General features: G+C 34.8%; 4 protein-coding genes across 7 annotated transcripts; all 4 read right to left on the bottom strand.

Annotated features, from left to right (window-relative positions):
- Positions 1–6,882: 6,882 nt before the first annotated feature.
- On the bottom strand, positions 6,883–9,927 carry LOC121769114 (transcription factor bHLH25-like). 2 transcript variants are annotated; one of them, XM_042165812.1, is made up of 4 exons: positions 9,830–9,927; positions 8,953–9,394; positions 7,902–8,264; positions 6,883–7,129 (listed from the first exon to the last, which is right to left on the bottom strand). In XM_042165812.1, exons 2-4 carry the CDS (start codon positions 9,385–9,387, stop codon positions 7,061–7,063), a joined length of 867 nt encoding a protein of 288 aa, XP_042021746.1. In that variant the 5' UTR covers positions 9,388–9,394; positions 9,830–9,927; the 3' UTR covers positions 6,883–7,060. The 2 variants fall into 2 exon arrangements, with proteins under 2 accessions (XP_042021746.1, XP_042021753.1); XM_042165819.1 differs by having other exon boundaries at positions 8,953–9,390; positions 9,830–9,913.
- A 1,924-nt stretch (positions 9,928–11,851) lies between these two features.
- Positions 11,852–14,120, bottom strand: LOC121759050 (protein FATTY ACID EXPORT 2, chloroplastic-like). 2 transcript variants are annotated; one of them, XM_042154542.1, is made up of 4 exons: positions 13,960–14,120; positions 13,794–13,862; positions 13,459–13,565; positions 11,852–12,914 (listed from the first exon to the last, which is right to left on the bottom strand). In XM_042154542.1, exon 4 carries the CDS (start codon positions 12,778–12,780, stop codon positions 12,055–12,057), a length of 726 nt encoding a protein of 241 aa, XP_042010476.1. In that variant the 5' UTR covers positions 12,781–12,914; positions 13,459–13,565; positions 13,794–13,862; positions 13,960–14,120; the 3' UTR covers positions 11,852–12,054. The 2 variants fall into 2 exon arrangements, with proteins under 2 accessions (XP_042010476.1, XP_042010483.1); XM_042154549.1 differs by lacking the exon at positions 13,459–13,565.
- Positions 14,121–14,725: 605 nt separating this feature from the next.
- Positions 14,726–20,678, bottom strand: LOC121781884 (far upstream element-binding protein 1-like). 2 transcript variants are annotated; one of them, XM_042179585.1, is made up of 8 exons: positions 20,313–20,678; positions 19,474–19,901; positions 18,876–19,061; positions 18,689–18,790; positions 18,490–18,561; positions 18,297–18,410; positions 15,930–16,199; positions 14,726–15,833 (listed from the first exon to the last, which is right to left on the bottom strand). In XM_042179585.1, the coding sequence occupies exons 1-8, from the start codon at positions 20,569–20,571 to the stop codon at positions 14,988–14,990; spliced, it is 2,277 nt and encodes a 758-aa protein (XP_042035519.1). In that variant the 5' UTR covers positions 20,572–20,678; the 3' UTR covers positions 14,726–14,987. The 2 variants fall into 2 exon arrangements, with proteins under 2 accessions (XP_042035519.1, XP_042035525.1); XM_042179591.1 differs by having other exon boundaries at positions 19,474–19,898.
- A 1,464-nt stretch (positions 20,679–22,142) lies between these two features.
- On the bottom strand, positions 22,143–22,799 carry LOC121770812 (flowering-promoting factor 1-like). The gene has a single exon (XM_042167589.1). The coding sequence runs from the start codon at positions 22,730–22,732 to the stop codon at positions 22,382–22,384; it is 351 nt and encodes a 116-aa protein (XP_042023523.1). The 5' UTR covers positions 22,733–22,799; the 3' UTR covers positions 22,143–22,381.
- Between the last annotated feature and the right edge of the window lie 829 nt (positions 22,800–23,628).

The raw sequence follows: 23,628 nt of genomic DNA, 5'->3' as shown, positions 1-23,628 counted from the left end.
AGAAATCAATTCATGCAAAGCGTATGATGTAATCTAACAATAAGGTTGACAGATGATAGTGATTATGCTCATATTTATGGATTGATACCAGGTGCTATACAGAAAAAAAGGTAAAAATGAATGATTAGGATAGAATTAACACAAACTCATGATTGCAAAATATATAAACGTTTTTTTTATTCTCACAAGACATTAACGTTAAAAATTGCTTGTTTGTAAATATATGAACTTTTGATATTTTATATTTTTTTGGATGTTTCTAATATTTTCCCCATTCATTTTTTAAAATTGAAATGATATATTCAGCGAAATGGCCATGGTGACAAATTATCGATCATTGAAACAACATTGTCTTAATAGAATGAGGTAATTTGTACGTAAACGTACGAACTTTTGACATCTTTTGGTTTTCATAGTAACATTTCTTTTAATTTAAATATGTGAACTTTTAATAGAAGGTATTCGGATTTAGATTGTAATAGAGATTCGGATTTATATACTTCTAGATTCAATGGCCGGAATTCAGTCGAAAACTTGCAAGCCTAGATTAATCACATATGTTAACCTAGGAGAGAGACTCTAATCCTACTCCCAAGCTATTATCTCAATCATCTTTTTCTATTAAAAACAACGATGTTTGACTATTTGATCTAATTTACATTAGCACTTCCGACAAACACCACAACTTAATAAGTACTACTATGAAAAAATAACCCTGGGGTTGCAGAAACCTGAACGCCAAACTTTATGTATTCAGATTAGAGCATCCACTACGCCGTCTCCCCACCGTCCCTTAAACTACTATTTGAGGGCCCCAGTGTACTTTATTCCTCCATCCCTTAACTAAGTGACGGAACCTGCAACGCTCCGTCCCTTAAATTACTATTCATTCAATTTCATTTTTTATTTTTTTTCCAACACAATTCAATTAAAACAAACACACTTCATTAAAATTAAAATAACATTACAGCATAAAATAAAAACACAACTTAAAATTAAAAAAAAAACATAATTAAAATCTTAAAAAAATAAAAATGACATAATTTAAAATACAATTTTATATGGACATCCTTGAATGTTTTATGTTTCACTTTCGATGTAGGACAAAATCATTCTTGAATGTCTCTATAAAAGAGAAACAACCAAGAATGATTTTGTCCCACATCGAAAGTGGAACATAAAACATTCAAGGTTGTCTCTATAAAAGAGAAGCAACCAAGAATGACTTTGTCCCACATCGAAAGTGGAACATAAAACATTCAATGTTGTCTCTATAAAAGAGAAGCAACCAAGAATGACTTTGTCCCACATCGAAAGTGGAACATAAAACATTCAAGGTTGTCTCTATAAAAGAGAAGCAACCAAGAATGAGTTTCATAAATTCGCAAGTCCATCAAATATATGTGGGCTATTACGAATTTCTTGTATTTATTTATTTGTAAAAATTCTTTTTAAATATAAAAACAATTTTTATAAATAAAAAGTATTTTTTTTAAAATTCGGTTTTTTTTTTTAAAAAAATGATTTATTGAGTCAGTGTGACGACGCCCACTCGCGGGCCGGCGAGTGGGCGTCACGCATGGCGCAGGGGCGCGCCACGTCGCCACGACGCGTGGCGTGACAGCCCGTCCGAGACACGGGCCGCGGGACGGGCGCGGGACTGGACGGCGTGTCGCAACGCGTCGCGCGAGCGTTCTGTCCCTCCGCGACGGAAAGCGGGACGGTGGCGCGCCGCGTAGTGGATGCCCTTAAAAGGTTTAGGTAAAAATTAAAAATTCGTATATGTTAAAATTAATTACCCTAATAATTACTCCATCTGTCTCAATAAATATGAAACGTTTACTTTTCGGCACGTGATTTTTTGTAGTGTTGTTTTGTGAGTTTATGAAGAGATGATAAAGTAAAAGAGAAGAAAAAACAAAGATGTTGTTGTTTCCATTCTAAGAAACGTAACCCAAAAAAATGTTTCATTTTTAATGGGTGCCAATTTTTTTGGGATAGTTTACAAAATTAATTTTGTAACTGCTTTAATTTAATTATTTAAATATAAATCGAACAGTATCGTCATGCTATGCATGATATGACATTAAACAGAAAAATAAATGTTCGTGTTTCATTTTTTCCGGATGATGTAATTTGGATCTTAAGAATCTTGCAATCTTAGTTAAAAAGTTCCTAAACTAATGAACTAATATATTTGTATAGATTGCCTTATGAAAAAACTATGATCAAACTAAGAGTAATATATTCCACAATTTGGTGAAATATAGTTGCTACAGTTCCATCAGTAGTTTAGATAATTAGAGAACTAATGTTAAAAAACTGCTGCAAACTATTTAATATGAACAACAGAACAAGAGATGTTGAAGATAACATAGACTGATATAAATAAAGTGGCAAAAGGTGTATTATTGGACAGTAGTATTTTTTAATATAGTATATGAATCGATCATGGCAAACGAGGAGACCTATATATACTTTATTCGGCAACAAATGAAGGAATTAATCAAATCAAGACTCTATCTTTCAATGAATATGGAAAGTTAAATGACCATTTTCTGTTAAATGTATGTCATTTTAGAGTTTAATTCTTTATTGCATACAAATTTTTGTTTTCGAGTTTAATCCTAAAATACTTTCAAGACAGTTAATTGTGATTGCTCCTCTCTATAATACACACACGAAAACAACAAATACTTTATAATACTCGAAAAGAAATGTGAAAAAAAGTAGTGACGACATTTGTAATTGTGGAAGCGATATTAGAAGACGACAACAACGAAAGAAACCCTAAAAAGCCGTAGAAACAAGTGCCCCTTTCCACCGCAACTTCCAAGGAAAGTAAGTTAGATTCTTTCAAATGATAATATTTACTCTAATCCATTTTGAAGCACACATGCATTGCTCGTGGTATGATTCTAAAGATTATTTAATTGAATACTTTGGTAATAGTGTTTACTATTATTTAGTTAATACTTAAGTTGGAATTCATAATATATAAGGGGTTAAATATAATTATTGCTATTAATATTCGTAAATTTGATCATATGTTATTTTTATTTCATATGACATACTCATGTATTTAAAGTAAATACGTGAAATAGTATTAAAACGATCTGAAATAGAGAACTTTGAGGTGTTGATTAAATCAAGGAATTAGTAGAAACCGTGTGTATATATAAATCATAATTGAAGGTCAACAACCTGGCCACGGAATTTACCCTGCAATTGCATAGTTTAGGAAGAAATTAGTCTAAGTACGGTTCTAATTTAGTCCAATAATCATAGCTAAATTTTATTGGTAGAAATAGATCGTGTGTTCCAGCAGTACATAAAGCTAGCAAGGAATTTGATGGCATAAAGATTCATAACATACTCTAATTAAAATCTCAATGCTTAGACAGCTTAGTTGATTTTGGTCAGCAATTACCACATTCTAAATTCGAATTAGTATTTTATAAAAATAAGGCTAGCTAAATCTGTAATATTATTTGAAATAATAAGGCTAAAATCTGTAGATATTTAATTCACTAAGAAAGCCGATTAATTTGTTATTGAAAGAAAACTAGGTGCGCAGCAAATCGAACAGTTTGGAAATTATTAATGAAATTTTAAACAATATACCAGTAGAATAAATTTGGGGCATGAGGTGAGGAATAAAATTTAGGGCAGATTTTCTGTTGTAAATGATAAGGTGGTCGGAAAAAATAACAGTGACAGTAGTGTGTACGAAGAGCATCTCCAATGGTCGGCGTCACCACCGGAGCGCCGATTTTTCGCCCACGCCGGTTTGACGCCGAACCATTGGAACCGGCGTGGGCGAAATCGGCGTCAAAATCGGCGTCGCCATGCCGATTCCCGCGCTGACGCCGGTTCCCACGCCGATCCTCACGGGCGCCATTGTGGCTCCCGGATCGGCGCCAAACCGGCGTCGGATTTAAATATTTTTTTTTTTTTTCGCAAAACACTATATATACGCGCGTTGAACCTCATTTTCATTCGCACCACTTGTTTTAACGAGTACTCTCTCTCTACCTTACTTTCTGTACAAGATCAATTTAAGAAATGAGTAATGCCGGTGGTAGTGGTGGGGATGCGGATGAGTACGAGCGTATGATGAACGAAGAGCTTGATGCCTATACGAGCCGTGAGGTTGATCGATGGATGCAGAGTTATATGCAGCCGGCGGCACCTCGCCCACGACCAGTTGTCCACCGTCGACAAGTGGTGCATCGTGATCATGACGCTGCACATCAGCGCCTGTTCACAGATTACTTCGCAGAGGAGCCGCGTTTTGACGCCAACCATTTCAGGCGTCGTTTTAGGATGAGGCGGGACTTATTTATGCGTATTGTTAACGAATTGGAGCAGCGATATCTGTATTCCCAAGCACATGCCGACATGCGTCAGACGGAGGCTCATATTCGACTGCAAAATGATTTAGTTGAAGAGTTGTGGGCGCTGAGGACTGCAAGGCGGTAGTTTTTATGCAAATTTATGTAATTTTTTAAATGTAATATTTTTAATTATTGTACTTTTTTTTATATTAATGTAATAAAAAAATTTTAATATTATTATTCGAATTTTCCGTATTTGTCTCGTAATTTAAATTCCGTATGTTGATACAAGTGTAAATTAAATTATATAATTGTTATTAGTGATGTGGATAGGTAGTGTGAAGGCTATTTGATGGCTATTTGATGTCCAGTTGATGTGGCAAGCTGATGTGGCAGGAGAATTGTAGTGCTGATGATGTGGCAGTGTGAAGGCTATTTGACGGCTATTTGACGTCCGTCAGCATTGGAGATGCTCGAATAGACTTGAAAATATGCTAGCTGCCCACGTGTGAATTCGAATTAGGGCTTCACTAATTTATTAGTAAATAGTATTTCTCATTTTATTTCCTATATATATACAGAATTATATTTAAATAATAGGAGTAACTATTAGTAATGCATAACTCAAATAACATAACACCTTAGAAATATGATCTCACGGAGTTTGCTATTTCGATAAAAGAAAATTCTCAAATAAAGGTTAATTGGTTAATAATTCGAAAATGAAAAAAACTATCAATCACATTCACACATATTTAGAGATGTTTTAAATATAATTATTGATATTTATCTAGTTGACTTTATTGAATTACTTATATAATACTAAATCATTTTGGCGTGGACAATATTAATAAGGTAAACAAAACCCAAGTCATTAAGCTAATTTTTTCTACCATAATCTAAAGTGTCGAGAATGTTTGGATTAATAGTGGGATATTATACTCATTCACCCCTCATAACTACACATTGGATATAACGCACACCCATCATATATAGTTTATCAGCATTCTCATCGATACAACATGGGTAGAGCGACTAAGCTTGCTCGCGCGAGACCTGCACGGTCCTTCCAAGTTCCAACCTTGTCCGGACTCTATTTTTGTAAGAAACAAGCACAAGTTTTTTCTACAGAGTTTCGATTGAGATGTACCAATCACCATGCATCATGAATATGATTTTCCAAAAGTGACAAAAGTAGTTCTACAAAATTGGTTAATTAAAATTGCATTTCTTCATATATATATATATATATATACATATACACTTGCGTGTATTCGGGGGCTAAAGCTTAATTATTGTGTGACTTAACTTGCTCTAGAGAGTATGTTAAATATCACGTTTATGAAAAATGATAGTAGCATCCAATGTATAAATAAAACTAAAAAAATATAGATTTAAAAATTAAAAGAAGTATTGAAATCATGCTGGCCTAATCATTACATAAGTAATCCCTTTTTTAAAAAATGATGAATGATGAAATGCGCAGATATTGACAATCTATTCTAGTTGACAACGTAATTTATATTTATTACTTGACATTTTTTTCTAATTAACTTGCATCAATAAGAATGCTATTGCATATTATTATATTGCCAACCTGGTGAAAGTCGAAGTGAGTTGTTCGCATAATTGAGGAATTAAAAAAAAAGAAGGCTGTCGGAATATATTTTAATCAGCAAGTTGAAGAAAATAATATATTTATATTATATCTTAATTATTTATATGTATCGTTAGCTGGAAATATAGTATAGCACGAGAAATTGGCCCACGATATACTTTACTAGATAAGGCAACAAAAAAGGAATCAAATCTTTCACTATATATGATGTGCTAATATACTGATGCATTTTCAAGTAATAATATAACTACTAGTTGAATTATGAAAACTTGAATACGTAAGAGGGAGAAGAGGTTGATAACTTGATACTATAATATAAGTCATGTGTTTCAACTTAATTTGATTCAATACATATGTGTATATATAGAAAGAGAGTTAGAGAGAGAGATTTGGGGGGGGGGGGGGGGCATATATGTATGCAAGGTGTTTCATCAACTATTATAAATTTATAATCTATGTAGTTACTCTTTTTTAAAAATAAATTTAAAATAAAGAAAAGGATTATATGGCTGATTCAAATTCATTAATTGTAATTAGGGTCAAACCTCGTTAAACTCCAAACCGCGGTATCTTTGGGAAGTGAACATTTTTTTTTTCTAATTTAAAGCGAGGATTAAATAGAAATCAATTTGCATATGAATACTACTAATGAATTAATAAACATAACAAAAATAAATACTCCTCTACTAAATACGAAAATAGATATTCGTGGTAAATAATAGTATAATTAAGAAGACGAATACTACAAGATATAAACATAAGAAAAGATAATTACGAAAATGAGAAAATCGTAGTACACGTACACATAACAAGTGCTATAGACCCTATATAATGCTTAGAAATTCAATAATTGTCGACCAAAATATTGGTTGGTAATTAAACTACACTGTTTGTAGTTATAGATGTAAGATTTCAGAGTGTTATGGATTAATCAAATGTCAACATTTTCCAGAAAAAAAAAAAGTTAGTTTAGGATAATCTCGTACACATTTCAATCGTGAGTAACTAATATACATTTTATCAAAGTAAAAAGACAAAATACCATTTTAAGTCAGAAAATTAGATATATTGTTGATGTCTTCTAAGTTCATGTAATCTGGTAAAATCAGATAAGGAATATGGTATGCAATTGTTCGACAATGTCTTTCGTTGTGCCCTTGAATTCTCTCTGCATCTGCATAAATTAATAATAATCAAATTAAATTGAAGATATATAACTTGTTGTAGTAATGTAGTAAAATTTTGCATTGGCATAAATCACACCCTAAATCGTTTCTGATGAATATTACATCTACTTAATTAAAGCTAATTTAATTAGTATAGTGGAAACGAATTATTTAATTACAGTTAAGTCAGAATAAAAATGGCCTAGCAATAACAATCTTTTTTTCAGTTTGATACATTTGTACTCAATTTAAATTTAAATTGAAAAAAAATTATATTGAGTTTAATTAAATAAATTATGAATTTAAATTTAAATTGAAAAAAGATTATATTGATTTTAATTAAATAAATTACAAAACGTAACACCAAACATTAATAGAATTATTACCGTCTAATAAGTACACATATATTTTTTCACGAACTTTGAAATTGATGTATAAACTCATGAACTTAAATCGGGATGTCAATTACACACGGATAGTGACTAGGTGACATTCAATTGATATGAACGATTGGGTGACTTTAACCGATGACAAGGCTTCAATTTTAAGTCTCAATCGATAAAAAATAAAAGCCTCATAAATTGAAGCTTACATCTCAATCATTCACATCTTTTAAATTAAGCCGAAATTCAGCATCAGTGTGTAATTGACACCTCAACGTATGTTCATGATAATATACACTAACTTTGAAGTTAGTGAAAAAAAAAATCATACTCCATTTCAGAAATGTTGCTGATATTAGACATTAATATGATTATCATGTAGAGAAGAAATAAGTACCTCAGCAAGAATAGTGATATCAAGAGCAGTCCCTCCAAAAGGCATGATTCTCATGTCCACAACATTGAGATGCATTTCCATCATTTCACTTGGGATTCTTGACACCAACCCCATCTTATTCTTGCAGAAAATCTTGATCAAGACATGCTTGTTCGAAATTCTTGCTTGAATTTCTGGACCGTCCGATTTAAGGCCGTAAGCTGATGATGATGATGACGACGACGATGAATCCTCTTTCACTGCAGCTGCATCTACGGAGCTTCCTCTTGCTCTTCTCTTCTCTTCTTCCTCCAAAACACGCACTCGTTCTTGCATAGCTTTCACATAGTTGATCCCATCTTCAAGTAGTGAAGCCTTGTCCAACTTTTTTTTAACACATAAAAAAAGTTAGTTTTATGTAACGGGCTTGAATTGGTATGCCATAAAATCCAGCTTCACTACTCACAAAAGAAAATACCAAAAGCATATAAAGATTATGGCTTTATAAATAAGTTAGTTTTGTTAAACGAGCTCCACTAGAAGGCGTTAGTTCACGATAAAATCCAACTTGATCACATAAAAAAATCACATAAAGATTCATATGGCTCTGAAAATTAAGTCAGTTTCGTTAAACGGGCTCGACCTAGAAGGCGTTAGTACACGACAAAATCCAACTTCGTCGCATACGAGAATAAAAAACAAAATCATATAGGCTGTAAATAAGTTAATTATGTGAAACGAGCTCCATCATCTAAGATTCATATGGCTCTGAAAATAAGTTAATTTTGTTAAACGGGTTCGACCTAGAAGGCATTAGTACACAATAAAAAAATCCAGCTTCATCACATGCATGAAAAATCACATAAAGATTCATATGGCTCTGAACATAAGTTAGTTCTATTGAATAAATGGGCTCGACTTAGAAGGCGTTAGTTAGTACACAATAATATTCAACCTCATCGCATACCCAAAAAAACAAAAAATCACATAAAGATTCATATGGGTCTGTAAATAAGTTGGTTTTAGGAAACGGGCTCGAACGATAAAGCGTTGGCACGCAGCAAAATCCAACCTTTTTGAGGCCCGGTACGACTTTGGAGAGGCTGATGAAGAGCTGGCTTAGATTCTCTCTCCTCTTCCTCTCGGCAACAACGTGATCCATGGCTTGTGAGGGAGTTCTTGGAGCTGCAGAAGAGCTCCTCTTTGCTGAGTGAGGACAGTACTCGTTGCTGCTGCTGGAATTATCATCCTTTGCAGAAGAAGAGAAATTTATGATATCCGAGGTTAGAGAGTAGTCACTGTTGGTGTCGAGATTTGTGGTGTTTTGATCCATTTTTGGTGAATTTGAGCTCTCAAAAGAGATTAATTTGGGGACTGCAGCGGTGGAATTTGACGGAGGATTGTTGTTGTAGGGAATTTGGGGCTTGATGCTTCTTCCATTTGAGTACATCTCTGGGAAAACTGGCTTCAGATCAAAGATCTCTTCAAAATATTCTCCATTTTCCATGACCTATCTATACACCATTTTAAAAAATCATGTTGTGAAGAAAAAAGGTCAACCCTTATTTGCTGAAGAAACACACACACATACAAAAATATGCTAAGAGGGATGTACAAGAATCTCTCCATGAGTGTGTGTGTGTGTGTGTGTGTGAGAGAGAGAGAGAGAGAGAGAGAGAGATGAGAGATTCATGACAAAAATCTATATATATACACTCACACACACACACACACACACAAGTTTCTTCAAGATCTTGAAATTATCCTTTTTTTTCTCACTTCAAACAGCACAAACACAAGAAATAAAGGAGCTAGCCCATAAAGTATAAGCATATATAATAGATCATAAAGAGAAATTAATCAACTTCTTTGATGATGTGAGAAACACATATATCTGCATATATATATATATATGATGTAAGAAGAAATTAACTTAAAACAAAGTTTACCTGTTTTTTTTTTCTTCAGGGTCCAAATCCAGTAGATTGGAAGCAAAAGGAAGAAGATGATGAGATATCTGTACAAACTCTGCAACTTAATTTAGGACTAAATTTTGTATTGTCTCAACTCTTTATCATATTGTCGGAAAATATATTCTTTGCTTGGCTGTGTGTGAAAAAAACTAATGCATAATTAACCCACGTGTGAAATACTGTTTCTATGGACGCGCACTATCCTCGGTTATACAGTATACGTAAATGATCGATGATGGTCAATGACTCTCTAGTCTCTTCACACCTGGCTATTTTTGGATGGTTTCTTTTCTTTTGTTTTACATGATTATATTATTTTTATTCAATAATTTTCCCTTTCATATTGAAATGAAGATACCTTCCTCCATCCGTGATTTTCTAAATAGAAAAGGTTTCAAGAAATATAAATAAAAATATATAGAAAAGGTTATTGAAATGTGAATACTAATTTTATAATATACTCATGTTTTATATATTTTTTTTAGAAAAAATTAGTCTTATAGTGAACGATATGATTTTTATTACAAATTTGATAAAATAAAGAGAGATTGAGATTTAAAAAAATGATTAAAGTATTGTTCGTAAAAAATGTGGTTCGTCTCATTGAAGATGAAAACTTATAGTAATAAACGCATAATGACTGATTTTGGTGGATGCACAAAATGGAAAATTAGATTATTTTTCATGGATAAAGATAGTGGAACGTGAGATTCATATACCAAGATTAGTAGTAAAAGATAAATATAACAAGTATTTGCGGATAGACCTAAAAATGTATGAGACATATAATCGTATGTGGAGGAAGTATTTGGCAAACAAGAGGTGTATAAGAGAGGCTTATTGTTTTTATTTTATTTTATTTTGAGTGAAGACATGATTAGTTAGGTCATTTGGTGAAATTTCTTAAGGATAGATTGCAGGAATCCCGGGCCTTGAATCTCATAAACAATTGTTTTAACTTAATAATTTAGTGTAGTTGTACTTTAACTTTCATTAGAATGTTGATGTTGATTATATCATAGTCTAAGTTGGTGAAGTAGAAATGATGAGTTGTTTTTATAATTGATGAAATATATTAATGTCCCAACATATATATTAATGTAATTATAAAATAAGCTAATCATCTCGCAAGATAACATATAATATTATAAATACCTCGAAGAAAATGTCATAGAAAATATAAAATGATAAATACAATTTAAAAGTTGCAATAATTCGCATAATTAATCTCAAGAACTATTTGACATGCAACACACTTACCAGTTATGAATATAATATGATTCATTTAAGTGAAAAACACTTATTATAAAAAGACTAAAGTCCAATTTTGGTCCCCTATATTTACCCTAAAATTCTTTTTGGTCTCATCAAAGTATTTAGCCAATTTAATAACTTAATTATAGTATAATTAACTTAATTAATTTAATACTCCTTCTGTTCCCTCAATTCTGAGACAAAACTTTTCGGTAAAGAATCTAAGAAAAGAATGTTTAAAGTGTTAAATGGATAGATAATAAAGTGGAATAAATTTGATTTTTTTTATTTAAATTTCATTTGTACAAAAATTAAATTTTTATATAGATGAAATTAAAATTCTTTGATTTTTTTTTCTACTATTCATAGTTAATTAATCCTAAAACTCTTGTTTCCTAAAACAGAATTTTTCATAGCTCTCTACTTACAAACTTAAATTTTGGTAAAACACTTTGACCGTTAATTTTAACAGAAAATTGTTATTTTGGATAAAACAATATGTTTGAGACCAAAAAGTATCAAAATAATATGTTAGGGATAAAAAAATCACAAACTTAATATATAAGATCAAAAAAAATTTTAGAAAAAATGTAAGGGACCAAAATTGGTCTTTATTCTTATAAAAATGTGGAAACACTTGTACAATTAACTTATAAGTGGAAACCGTTTTAAATTATGAACTACTATAACACGAATTCTACACCAATAATATATGGATGTATCATTTATAGGAATATCTCAAACTTTTTCAGTCAATTGGATTCTCATGTTAGCTTAATTGAAACGGAGAAATGATTCAGTTAATACAGCTTAACTCTTACTCCTACTAAGCAACACTGAGTTCTAAGTACATAACAAAAAGGGCAGAGTTCCATCCAACAATGCAGAATCCTCGCTGCTGCACTTTGAGTCGAAGGCCGAAGAAAAAGGCGCACAGCCTCGTCGGATCAGTGTAGACCGTGGAGAATTCCATGCATATAGCCCCCGGTCATGACTAGCGAAACAAAGGTGACGATACCAGTTGGAAAGATCTTCACCGACTTCTTGAAACGCAATCCCATCACTCCAAGAAGAGATGCGGAGAGAAGAAGACCGACTGAAGATGCCAGAAAAGGGTTTGTCGGAAGCATGGTGTAGACGAAAAACAGTACTGATGCTGACACTCCACCCGCGATTAGAGACTTCTGGCTTCCACCCTTGAGATATCCCATTGCTCCACCGATTCCAACCAAGGCAGCATAGCCTAGTGTAAGTTTCTGGGAGATCGACATGCCTCTACTTTTCTCATGGCTCTCATCTTCATTTCCCCCGCCTCCGTTATTACCATCATTTCCACCTCCTCCACCACCACCGTTGCCACCAGCTCCAACAATGCTGTCGTCAGAACCCCCAGAGTCTGGTAGAATATCAATGCCTTCCCCAGCTGAATCAACTGTAAAAGTGGTAGGCACCTTGGAGTCCGAGACGAGTCCAGCTACAGTCCTCCAAGAACATTGGTTTCGCCCACCATGAGAAGTGGGAAAGATATCTTTTGACAGGTGAGCGATGGGTGTAGTTACTGATAGTGATGACCGGCTGCAACTGGTGAGAAGATGATGTTTCCTTGAAGTGCGGAGTGGAGATGTGGGTAATAACAGCAGAGCCGACTGAGAAAATGCCAAGAGCTCTCCCATGTTGATTCAGGTATCTATGTCAAGATATTTGTCTCAAATTCTGGGTCAAGGAAATTATCATGCATTCAGGAAGACGACTCCCCGAGATTTGTAGTTTCTGCTAATTCCACAAAAATCAACCTGCTATTCACTATCTGCAGATTCACACAATTGGACGAATCAGAAGAAAGAAATTCTATTCTCTTAAAGATTAGAGGAACACATACTCAAGTCCTTAATTGCCCCCATCTACATGAGCACTAAGAATTCCTCTTAACAACTTTGATATTCACCAAAGATCGCGAAACAACAACACACTACCCAGACGAAAATACCTAAAGCAGATATCAAGAAAGCCACACATATATGTAACGGACAGACTTCATTAGTTGTTCCCAAGACCAAGTATTTTTATCTGCATCCTTTAAGCACTCAGTTCATGGTCCACATCACATAATCACGGAGGAACATCTAAAATAGCTTTGATGAGATTTATTTGGAACAACAAAGCACGACTACAATCTATATCACACTATCATTTACAAGAACAAAATTAACTCGCAAAAGAAACCATAAACAACTCAAATCATACACATGAAGGTATACCGGCTAGAATATAAGAATGCAATTCAAATGGTGGTGAAGTGCAACAAACATCACACATGGAGTATAACAACACGTAGCTACAGTCGACATTACCCTGCCATTCATAGCCTTGAGTGCATTTTTAGCATCTATTTCACGCACAAATTTGACAAAACTGAAACCTTTCGACCGTTGGGTCCTAGGATCTTTGACAAGCCTTACTGCAACATTAACACACACAAAACAACATTATCTAGAAACATAAGAAATGTCTTAAAGAGAAACAAAGCAATGACCATTTCTTCAAATATGAGTTTAACACTACAACAACAATAACATACACAAATTAAATATCATTTCTTGGACCTCAACAATAACACACAAAAATCTCCGGTTTCTGAAACATAAATGGTAAAATAACAGTCCAACGTTAAGGAAACAAATTTTACCTTGTTCAATTAAGCCAAAGGGCGAAAATAACCTCTCCAATTCCCCAGTTGTTATGTAAAACGACAACCCTAATCACCAAATTAACATCACCAACAATCACATAAGAAGAAAATAAATCAAAATCCGAAATCTAATCAACTAGCTAAAATCAGTAGCAATACATACTGCTAACAAACAACTCTGAAGCAACTCTTGTAGCCATCCGATTTCGCTATTGCCATATTTTTGTACGCAGCTAATCTTTTTTGAAGGAATTTGGGTGTAGGATTTATCAGTAATTCAACTGAGCTCAATTTTAGCAATTTACAAGGGGCCCACCTAGCTATTTCTTAGGGTACGAAGTATAAGTAGAGTTTTACATAATTAAGCTCTTAATCTTATTGATTTGTAAGGTTTCCGATAAATATATTGTGATATTAGAACATATTCGAAAAAAGTATACCTAATATTAATATTAAAAAATTATTAAAATTTTGGGCTGTTTTTTTTACTCACAAAATTTGAAAAACTTTTAGCTTTTGATTTAGTGTAAACCTTAAAATAGGTAAAACTTTTAGGTTTTGATTTAGTGTAAACCTTAAGATAGGTATGTTTTTCTCATAAACAAAAAATGAGATTGATTTTTTAGTACTATTGGAGTTAATTACCTATCCCATTTTAGGTTTTTATGTACCCAAGATATTCTTAGATCATAAACAAAGAGAAAATGTTGCTCCAGAAATAGGCATATTTTTTTTTTACCAAATCAGTGAAATCACGTATCTCCTCATTGTGTGTTAGGAAAAGAGAAAAATATTAATGAAAATCAATTTGCAAACTTTTGATTGAGAGCGAGGACTTGAAATAGAATAAAAATCTTTCAAGTGACAAAACAGACATGTTGGCAATGGCATTGCAACAATTAAAAGCACAAAAATATAAATCGAAAGAGGGAAATAAAATCAGCTGCCGGTCGCTTTAATGTCAAATTTTGCAGAATCTCTTTAATATGGAACTTGCAGGAGCAAGATGGAAGTAGTCAGAACGACGTCGTTGATGGTCGATTACAAGTTTTAACTAATCAGAAGATTGAATATAAGTATCACTGATACTGGTTCAACTGTTTGGATGGGGATATCGGCAAGATACTACGCATATTGAGTCCATTTCTACTACCTCCCTCTCACAATCGTCACCAATTCACTAACCAGAATTCAACGATGTGCACCGTACATCTGACTGGAATCGTATTGTTGATAAGCAGCTTTGGGCGACGCACTCTTTCCATAAGCAGCTGCTGCTGTAGGAACATTTCCATAGCCACCAGATTGATCATAGGTAGGTTGAGTTTGAGCATAGCCCGACTGTGCAGCAGCAGTCGCAGGATAAGCTGCTGTTGCTTGGGCAGCACCATAAGCCGGATCAGTGGGCCCTTGGTACCCATATGTTGTATTGTTGGCAGCTGGTTGCTCGGCATAACCAGGTTGAGCTGTAGGGTATGAACCATAACCAGCTGCAACAGGTGCTGCCTGAGAATATGCCGGTGGCTGTTGAGCTCCCGGCTGACCATACCCAGGCTGACCACCTTGAGGAGGATATGCAGAAGCAGATGCTGTAGAGGGAGTATGCCCATATCCGTCAGTTGTGCCTCCGTAGGAAGGATAGCTTTGTTGCATAGGTGCACTTGACACATAGGGGTAAGACTGTTGAGACGGCATGTTCTGACCGTATGGTTGAGTGGCTGAGCCAGGGCCTTGGTAAGGCGCTTCTCCAGGCTGATTAGGCCTAGGCTGACCATAGGACTCAGAATGAGGTGCTTGTGGCTGCACGCCGTACATTGGTGGCTTATTGTATTGGTCCTGATGACCATAACCCAAGTGGGCACCACCCTGAGCATATGGTGTTGGCTGAGAGCTCATGTGGCCATAATGTTGTGCGGAAGCAGGGTGATCATATTTAGCCTCGTTATACCCATGTCCATACGGTTGTGAAGGAGCTTGAGGGTAAGGAGCTGAATGCCCATAATCTGGGCCCTGCTGCTGCCCGTAATTGTAGCTGCCCTGGTATATGAAAGTCATGATAGGGGGTCACAGTTCATGAATACCGATACCAAGTGGATTTAAGATACTGTGCCAAAAAATATAAGTAGCACCAACCTGAGGTGGAGGTCCATGCATTGATGCTGGAGGTCTTTGCTCCCAGCTTGGACCAAAGTTGCTTCTCGGAGCCTGTGGTGGAGGGTAGTTACCATATGGTGGAGGATATTGTGAACTCTGAGAAGGATATTGTCCTCTATGTGGATAATCATAACCAGAGAATTGCGCATGATGAGAGCTCCTTGGTCCCCATTGTGGAGCAAGAGGTCCACGGGGACGATATCCCTGCTGGTTGTATCCTCCAGAGAGAGGTGAAGGTCTGCTCACAGTCTAAGCATATAATCGAATCGAGTAAGAATAAATAAGTAGCATAACAAACACGATTCACGCCAAAAAAAAACATAATACAAGTTGCAATGGCTCATAATACACGCCTAGTCTCAACAATACAGGCTTTGACAGTAATAAAAACAAGTGGCAAATAACTAATGAAAGAGCATTAAGTATGATGTACTATGGGTTTGCAGGAGAGCTCAAACATAGTAACAAAATAATAAATCATATACAGTTTAAATTACAAAAGGAATCAAGATCCAACAATTGGCATTAATGAAATAATAAATTCAAAAAAAAAGCAATACCATCTTGAAGAGTTATACATCTAGAAAGTAAAACATGCATCAATGAGATATGTGGTCGTATGAGAAAATCAACAATGGTGTAGAAGTGAAATCAAAGCTACAATTTAGGGGTAGAGAAGAAGTTTCACATATGAGCAAAATCCAATCTAAACCTTCGCAGTGCGTAACTCGGCGGTCATTTATCAACCACATGTGCTTTGGTGTACAGAAGTAACCAATTATCTAACACCTTATTTGTATATGCGCTATGGCAATTGATGAACCTTGAAGAACACTATGTGATTCACAATTAACAGCAACAAGAAAGCTTTTTCTTCAAGAGAAATAATTCTGATAATAGTTAGAATGCATAGACAAACTATTCACTGAAACATGTGTAGTGTAATGTAGCAAACCAGTATTTGCTAAAATTCAGAAACAAAACAGCTTTAAACGAGTATAAAAAATGTAAGCACTTGTGGCAAGGACAAAAATCAGAAGAAATAGGAGTCTAACATTTAACCAGTTAATTTCAAGCTGATCATCAATTACCGAAATAGCATATAGAAGAGTGAAAACTACCATATTCTCCAATTCTGAATTGATTTGATTGTATAGATCCAAACTACTTCATAAAGACAATTTCACTATGTGGGCCACTGTTTTACGGTAAGTCTAAAAAGTATGATATCAGGCAGACCACATAGCCTCACTAGTGATATTATTATCAGCTTCTAAGTCTCAAAGCAATCTTACCAACTATTAACATCCTGCAATGTCGAGGTTTAATGCTTGGTACCTCTCTTCTGGTGACGCAAGAGAATAGTGGTGGTTGTTATTGATACACCAAGAAGTCAATGCGAACTGGAAGTGAAAGAAAAAGCCAAATCTGCATTTCAAGTCAACCAATTCGAAAAATTGGCACCTTCAAGACAGATAAATCATGGCAACTGAAATCTTATTTTGAATTTGAGATTTTCCTAACAACATTCAAGAAGTCTTGCTGGGGTACTTAAAAATCATTTAGTTCATCGTGCAATTTTCTCAAATTATAGAAGACATTAGTTGAAGAGAGTCCAAGGAGACCATCTACTAGCTGATTTGACGCCCAGTTAGTTAAGATATTTATAATCAATCTAAAGAACCTATCAATATAATACCATACATTATATCTATAAGAGTTTGAATGTCGTATAACATCAAATTTCACCTAAAGACGATAGACATAGCAAATTCTGCAAAGCAGGTGTTCAGACTGAAACATGTGGGCACCACATAACCAATAACCACGTAGAGTATTGCTAAGGTATCATTCATAAGTTAGCTCATTAGCAATTGAAAACAACTTATATTCTCAGAAGAAATATTTTCAAGGAAGAAGGAAGCTGCAAAGAGTGTCTAGTTATCTATCACACTAAAATCTACGATTAAGGCCTCTAACTTTCGATTATATAGAAACAACAGGTAGTAACCATACCGAAAAGTATTAATGAATTAATACTATACATTATAATAAAGTGAATCCTCGGCCAAAGGGGTTTCCTAATTAGGTATACCAATATTGTACCAATACTACATAATTGCATAGAATGTTATGCAAAGACATGTATTTGCAAAACAAAGATGCACAAAACAGGATGTTATGTAACCCAGTTGGGAACCAGCACAATAAGCAAAAACAACACTTAGTAATTCCACATGCTTATGTAGGGGGCAATACATTCTGCCGAGCATCATCGAGAGGAGAGATATACATGAACCAGTCTACATGATAGCTCAGAAAAGAAGGAGAAACATCTACACAAACCTGATTCATAACTTCTTTGATCATTTCTCTTGCAGCATCTATCTGCTTCTTGTTACCAGTCACACGGACCATCTTTTCACTAGATTGGTCGGCAGCACCATTTGGTTGTATAAGCTGCAGACAAAAAGAGACTTCCAACATTTAGCTACGAAAAGTGAACCAAAATTATCATAAGTAATACAGTATCTACTACCTGAATGCGTGCCCCAGATCTTGTCTGCAAGTTTCTGATTGTTTCTCCACCCTTTCCAATTATTAAACCAACCTATAATAGCAGTAAATCATTTAGCACCTCATTTCTACACACATATTACACCAATATAACACATGGAGACGCAAAAGCATATATGCATGTCGACAAAGAGATAGCAGATAAGAGATGAAGAGTTAACCTTTTCAACTGGGACTTGGATTTCAAGTAGCTCACCACCACTGGCAGCCTGTGCTGTGTTGAATCCTCGAGCAACAAGTGAGGGTGAACCTCCAGCATCAGCCTAACAGAACACACTCAGTTTCAAATTCAGGTCTTAGAGCACAGGAATACAAAGGAAATCAAGTAGAAGTACCCCACAACCCAACCTCTGCAATCACGCCCTTTATCAACCTTTCTGCCCGATTTATACTTTCAAGGGTTCCAACTAGTTCCAATGGCCTGGATACAGCTCGGGGATCTGCATCAGCATCCCTCACAATTTGAATTTTGGCACCAGAATTATCCTGCAGTGACCGAATTGTATCCCCTGCCTTCCCTATTAGAACTCCAACCTACAAACCCAAAATAAGCAGAAGTGTTTAGAGGCCTATATAATATATTACTTGCAGTGTCATAAAAATCCAGCAGCTATACATAACTCAACTACTTTTCATAAATTCAGCCTCATCTTCAACATTTAAAAACATACTACCAGGGTCAAAACATATGCTATGCAATGGGAAAGACAGAATGTGCCGGTAGATCAGATACAGATGCAAAACATTCAAACTGACCTTCCTGATTTCTATATTCTAAGATAGGTCATCTATCGAAAAAGGTAAAACTGAAACACTTACCATCCCCCTAAACATGTATCCAGATTTCAGAACAATGTAAGGAACATAGAGAGCAGTCTAGAACTTCACAACTAATCAGAGAATGCAAGGCACAAACTATAAATAGTAAATTGTTCCATTGGTTTACCTTGTCATTAGGAACCTCCATTTTACGTGACAGTATTGTATCTGAACCTGGTATCCTGTCAGCAGACTGAACTGGAACATCCCCCTCTCTCGGGAGATTGGAGGGCTCTTCTTCAGATTCTGCATTTGGTTGCCCTGCTTCTTCAGCACTTCCAACATCAGTTTTCTCAGTGTCACTAGGAGCGGTTTCTACAGTGGCTGTCTCGTGAGGCTCTTTGACAGGTTCTTGGACCCCCAAAGATTGGCCATTATTATCCTCAGTTTCAGGTTTCTCAGACTCCTCTTTAGGTTCATCTTCTTTCTCCTCTTTAGATTCTACTTCCTTCTCCTCTTTAGTTTCTTCTTCTTTCTCCTCTTTAGTTTCTTCTTCCTTCTCCACTTCAGGTTCTTCTTCCTTCCCCTCTTCTGTGTGTCCGTTCTGTGGAACTGCTAAGAAGTTCAACAGTCCCAGTTAGAAAAGTCTCCATTTCCACTTTTTTTAAAGATAAGAGCTCAAGATCTCCTAGGTCAAACATAACAGCTATAATCAAAGTGTAATTAAAATAAAATAACTCTAAACTGTAATATTTTGAGAAAATCTGATAAACGAATTAGGATGTGTAACCTTAGACATTTTAACGGTACTATCTATCAATCGCATTTGATCCCAGTTTGCACTGGATAAAACAACAGAAAACAAATACTCAAACAAATACCTCCGAATCCTAAACAAATACTCAAACAAATACCTCCGAATCCTAAACAAATACTCAAACAAATACCTCCGAATCCTAACAGCTGAAAGCGACATGAACATCAAGATTCAAGGAATAGTAATTAGGGCATATCAGCAAAAATCACCTGAACCATCAGCCTCGGCAACATCATCGCCATTGCTCTCCAAACGGGGCCGTTTAGCCTCAGATTCATCCACGCCGCCATTTCCCTCCTCCTGCGATCCGTTCTTCAAAGCGTCAATATCCGAGCTCTTGCCAGGCTCCGTAACCGCTGCAGGAGCGTCGCTATGCTCAATATCTTCGAGCTTCCTCTTGAGGCCATCTCCAGCGGCGGATGCAACGGGGCTAGCTTCTGGCGGCGTGATCACGCTCTCATCCGCCATAGATGATCAGATAACGTCGTCGCAGCTACGATTAGGGTTTCCTCTTCGCCAGTACCAATTTCTAAGTGGTGAATCGTGAGCTCCCTTAACAGTTAAATCAATTTATTTATCACGACACATTTTCATTTGGTTGGTGTGTGGAGTATATATTTATATATACATATTTTTCCTCTTTAGATATAATTCGAATTTGGGTTTGGGCTAATGCTAGAATTATGGGCCGAATTTTTTCTATGACCCAATTATTCAATCCAACTTTTTAAATAGTGGGCTATTAGAAATCATCCAATAAGTTCTTAAATTTCAGTTCATTTGAAAAGGAGTAGTAATTTTTGTTAAAAAAAAAGAAAAAGAAAAAGAAAAAGAAAAAGAAAAGGAGGAAAAATTAAATTATACTAATGTATGTCAAATTTTTTAATTAGTTTTATAAAATTTTAATGAATTACAAATTACTCTATAAAATTTTAATTTTCTCAATTGTTTACTGTATTTACAAAATGATTGTCGTTTCATTGACGTAGGAAAAGGGAAAAAAAAAAGAGAAACGAAACTAAAATGAGTAAACGAAAAGAGAGGAAATATAAAGAAAGAAATGCAAACAAAATAAAATAAGTAAAAGAAAAGAAGGAATTAAATAAATAAAAACTTATTGCTGAAAAAACGTTGTTTGGACATCACTAATACACGTCATTTTGTATATAGATGAACGATTACAAAATATACTAAAACTTCATGATTTGATATTATGTTTTGATCAGACCTTATTTGACTGACGAGAATAGCCATAATTATCATTATCTCATCATTTGAAAACTATAATAGCCTTTATCTTTTTTCTATAACCCGTAATGCGGCACAAACATTTATTGTCCCTTTTGATATAAAGTCTTACAAAATATACTATGAATGTATCATGTATGTGACACTATAGTCAGCGATAGAAAATATTGCATGTATAAAAGTTTTATGATTCTCCAACCCTAATTTTAATAATATATTAATATGTCAGCACCTTTTCTTTTTGCTGCATGGAACATGTGTAGAAATAGAATCTAACAATTATTGTGCGTGTAAATATATGATAAAGAAACGCAACGCAGGCGCCGTTATATATATATATTTCGCACTTTGTATTTCCAAATAATACGTATCAAATTAACAGTAAGGGCATATCGATGTAATTTATTTACCGAGTATTTTTTTATCGGTACACAAACAGTTAATCCTTAATTTTAAAGTAGTTGTTGTGAGGAAGTATACATGCTGCAAGCCTCGCTAAGTCGTAGTTCTACCTAGTAATTAACATAAATAAATATTATAAAAAATACTGCGTATATTTTTATGAAATCTGATGTAGCTGTTATAACTTTACTTATATTCAGAATAATTTTATAAAAAACTATTTGAACCTATTAAATATTACGGAGTAATATTTATTTTCAATATGTACTACTATAATTTAAATAATTAAATTCATATTTTATGTACATTTATATATCTAGAAAAAAAATTGAATGAAACACGTCACGATTCCAACTATAACAATAAAAAAACAGGAAGAACATAATATATAGGAGGATTACACAAGACTGTAGATTTGATGAAACAAGAAGAGAACATGATCATTACAAACTCCATACAAAACAGAATGTAGTAACAAAAAAGAGAGAAAAATCTAATCCATCCTATAAAGCACACTTCAAGATCATGCAATTGGTCTTAATTTACAACAGAAATCAACCCATCACACCAAACCAAGAAATCAAAAGGACGCGAAAGACAATCCCAAACCCTAGGAAGAATATCGAAGCTACATGTCTCGGACATGAAAGAGATTAGGGTTCTTGACGACGAAGTCATACATGTAAATGGAGTTGAACTTGTTGAAGTCTTTGGGGAGAGAGATGAGGTCGATGGAGGAGCGTTTGTGGAATTGGTAGAGGTCGGGGTCGCCTCCGTAGTACCTCTCCCACCCCAAATCCCTTAGGATTTGGTCGAGTAAGTTGTACGATGACACCACTTGTCCAGTCGGAAGGTGCACCAGCACCTTCCGCTTGGAGGTGGAACCCCCGGAGCCACGCCTCCCCTCAGCATGGCCGGCTCCAGGGTTCTCAACAAGCTGCATGACTCCATTGTTCTTGAATACCCAGACACCAGACATGTTTGGAAGTGAGGGTTTTTGGAGAAGTTGAAGTAAGTTGTGATGGTTTGAGGTTTTTAAATAAGTTGAAGTAAGTTGTGATGGTTTGAAGTGGAGAGATTGGAAGGGTATTTATATGTGTGAGGAGAGAGAGAGAGAGGGGATAGTTTTGATAGTGGAATGAAAGGGATGTTTAATGTTTTAGGGTTTGTCTTGTGTAATAACCTATATAGATATTGTGGGACCCATTACAGTTTTATCTAGGGTATTTTTTAAGAGAATCTTTGTCTATTGAGGGCTTTTTTTCTGTTCATATTGGAGAATCTTTGCAGTGGGGGGAACAATATTCGGCAGGATTATTATCACAGACCAAATGCATTAAATTTTTGGAAAATATATGTGTGTGTATATGTGTATTGCTATTTGCTATAGTATATTATTGTGACCACTTACATCACATGTCCACAGTCCACACACGAGAAGGGGGGTTAAGAGGGGAATTTTTGTGATTGTTACTAGCTATTTGATCAAAGTGACATATGGAGTATTAAACTGTGAGAATTTTTCTATTTTTCATTGTTTAATTGAACATAATTACCTTCGATATTTATAGGTGAGTTATACTTGGAAACGTAAATCATTTTTAACTGTTACCATTAAAAGAACACTTTAATTTAGCTTAATACCAAAAAGTGCCAGCTGATAAACTCAATTGCTATATGCATTTAGGGATTAGACTTGGTGTATTTTATGTGGTTTTAGAACTACTCAACTATGCTTTTGGTTACTTCTCTATTCATTGGTTATTTGAGGAACGTTTTTTTAGTCTTGATAAAAAAAAGGATCAAAAGGATAAAAGGTGAAGAGTATGAAGTCATTTCCATACAAGCAGTTTTCCTCATGAAACAGATTCTGAC

Source organism: Salvia splendens, chromosome 2, assembly GCF_004379255.2.
Source record: "Salvia splendens isolate huo1 chromosome 2, SspV2, whole genome shotgun sequence".
NCBI classification, from domain to species: Eukaryota; Viridiplantae; Streptophyta; class Magnoliopsida; order Lamiales; family Lamiaceae; genus Salvia; species Salvia splendens.
Note: the sequence above shows the minus strand (reverse complement) of the source record. Positions and strands in the feature narration are given on the sequence as shown.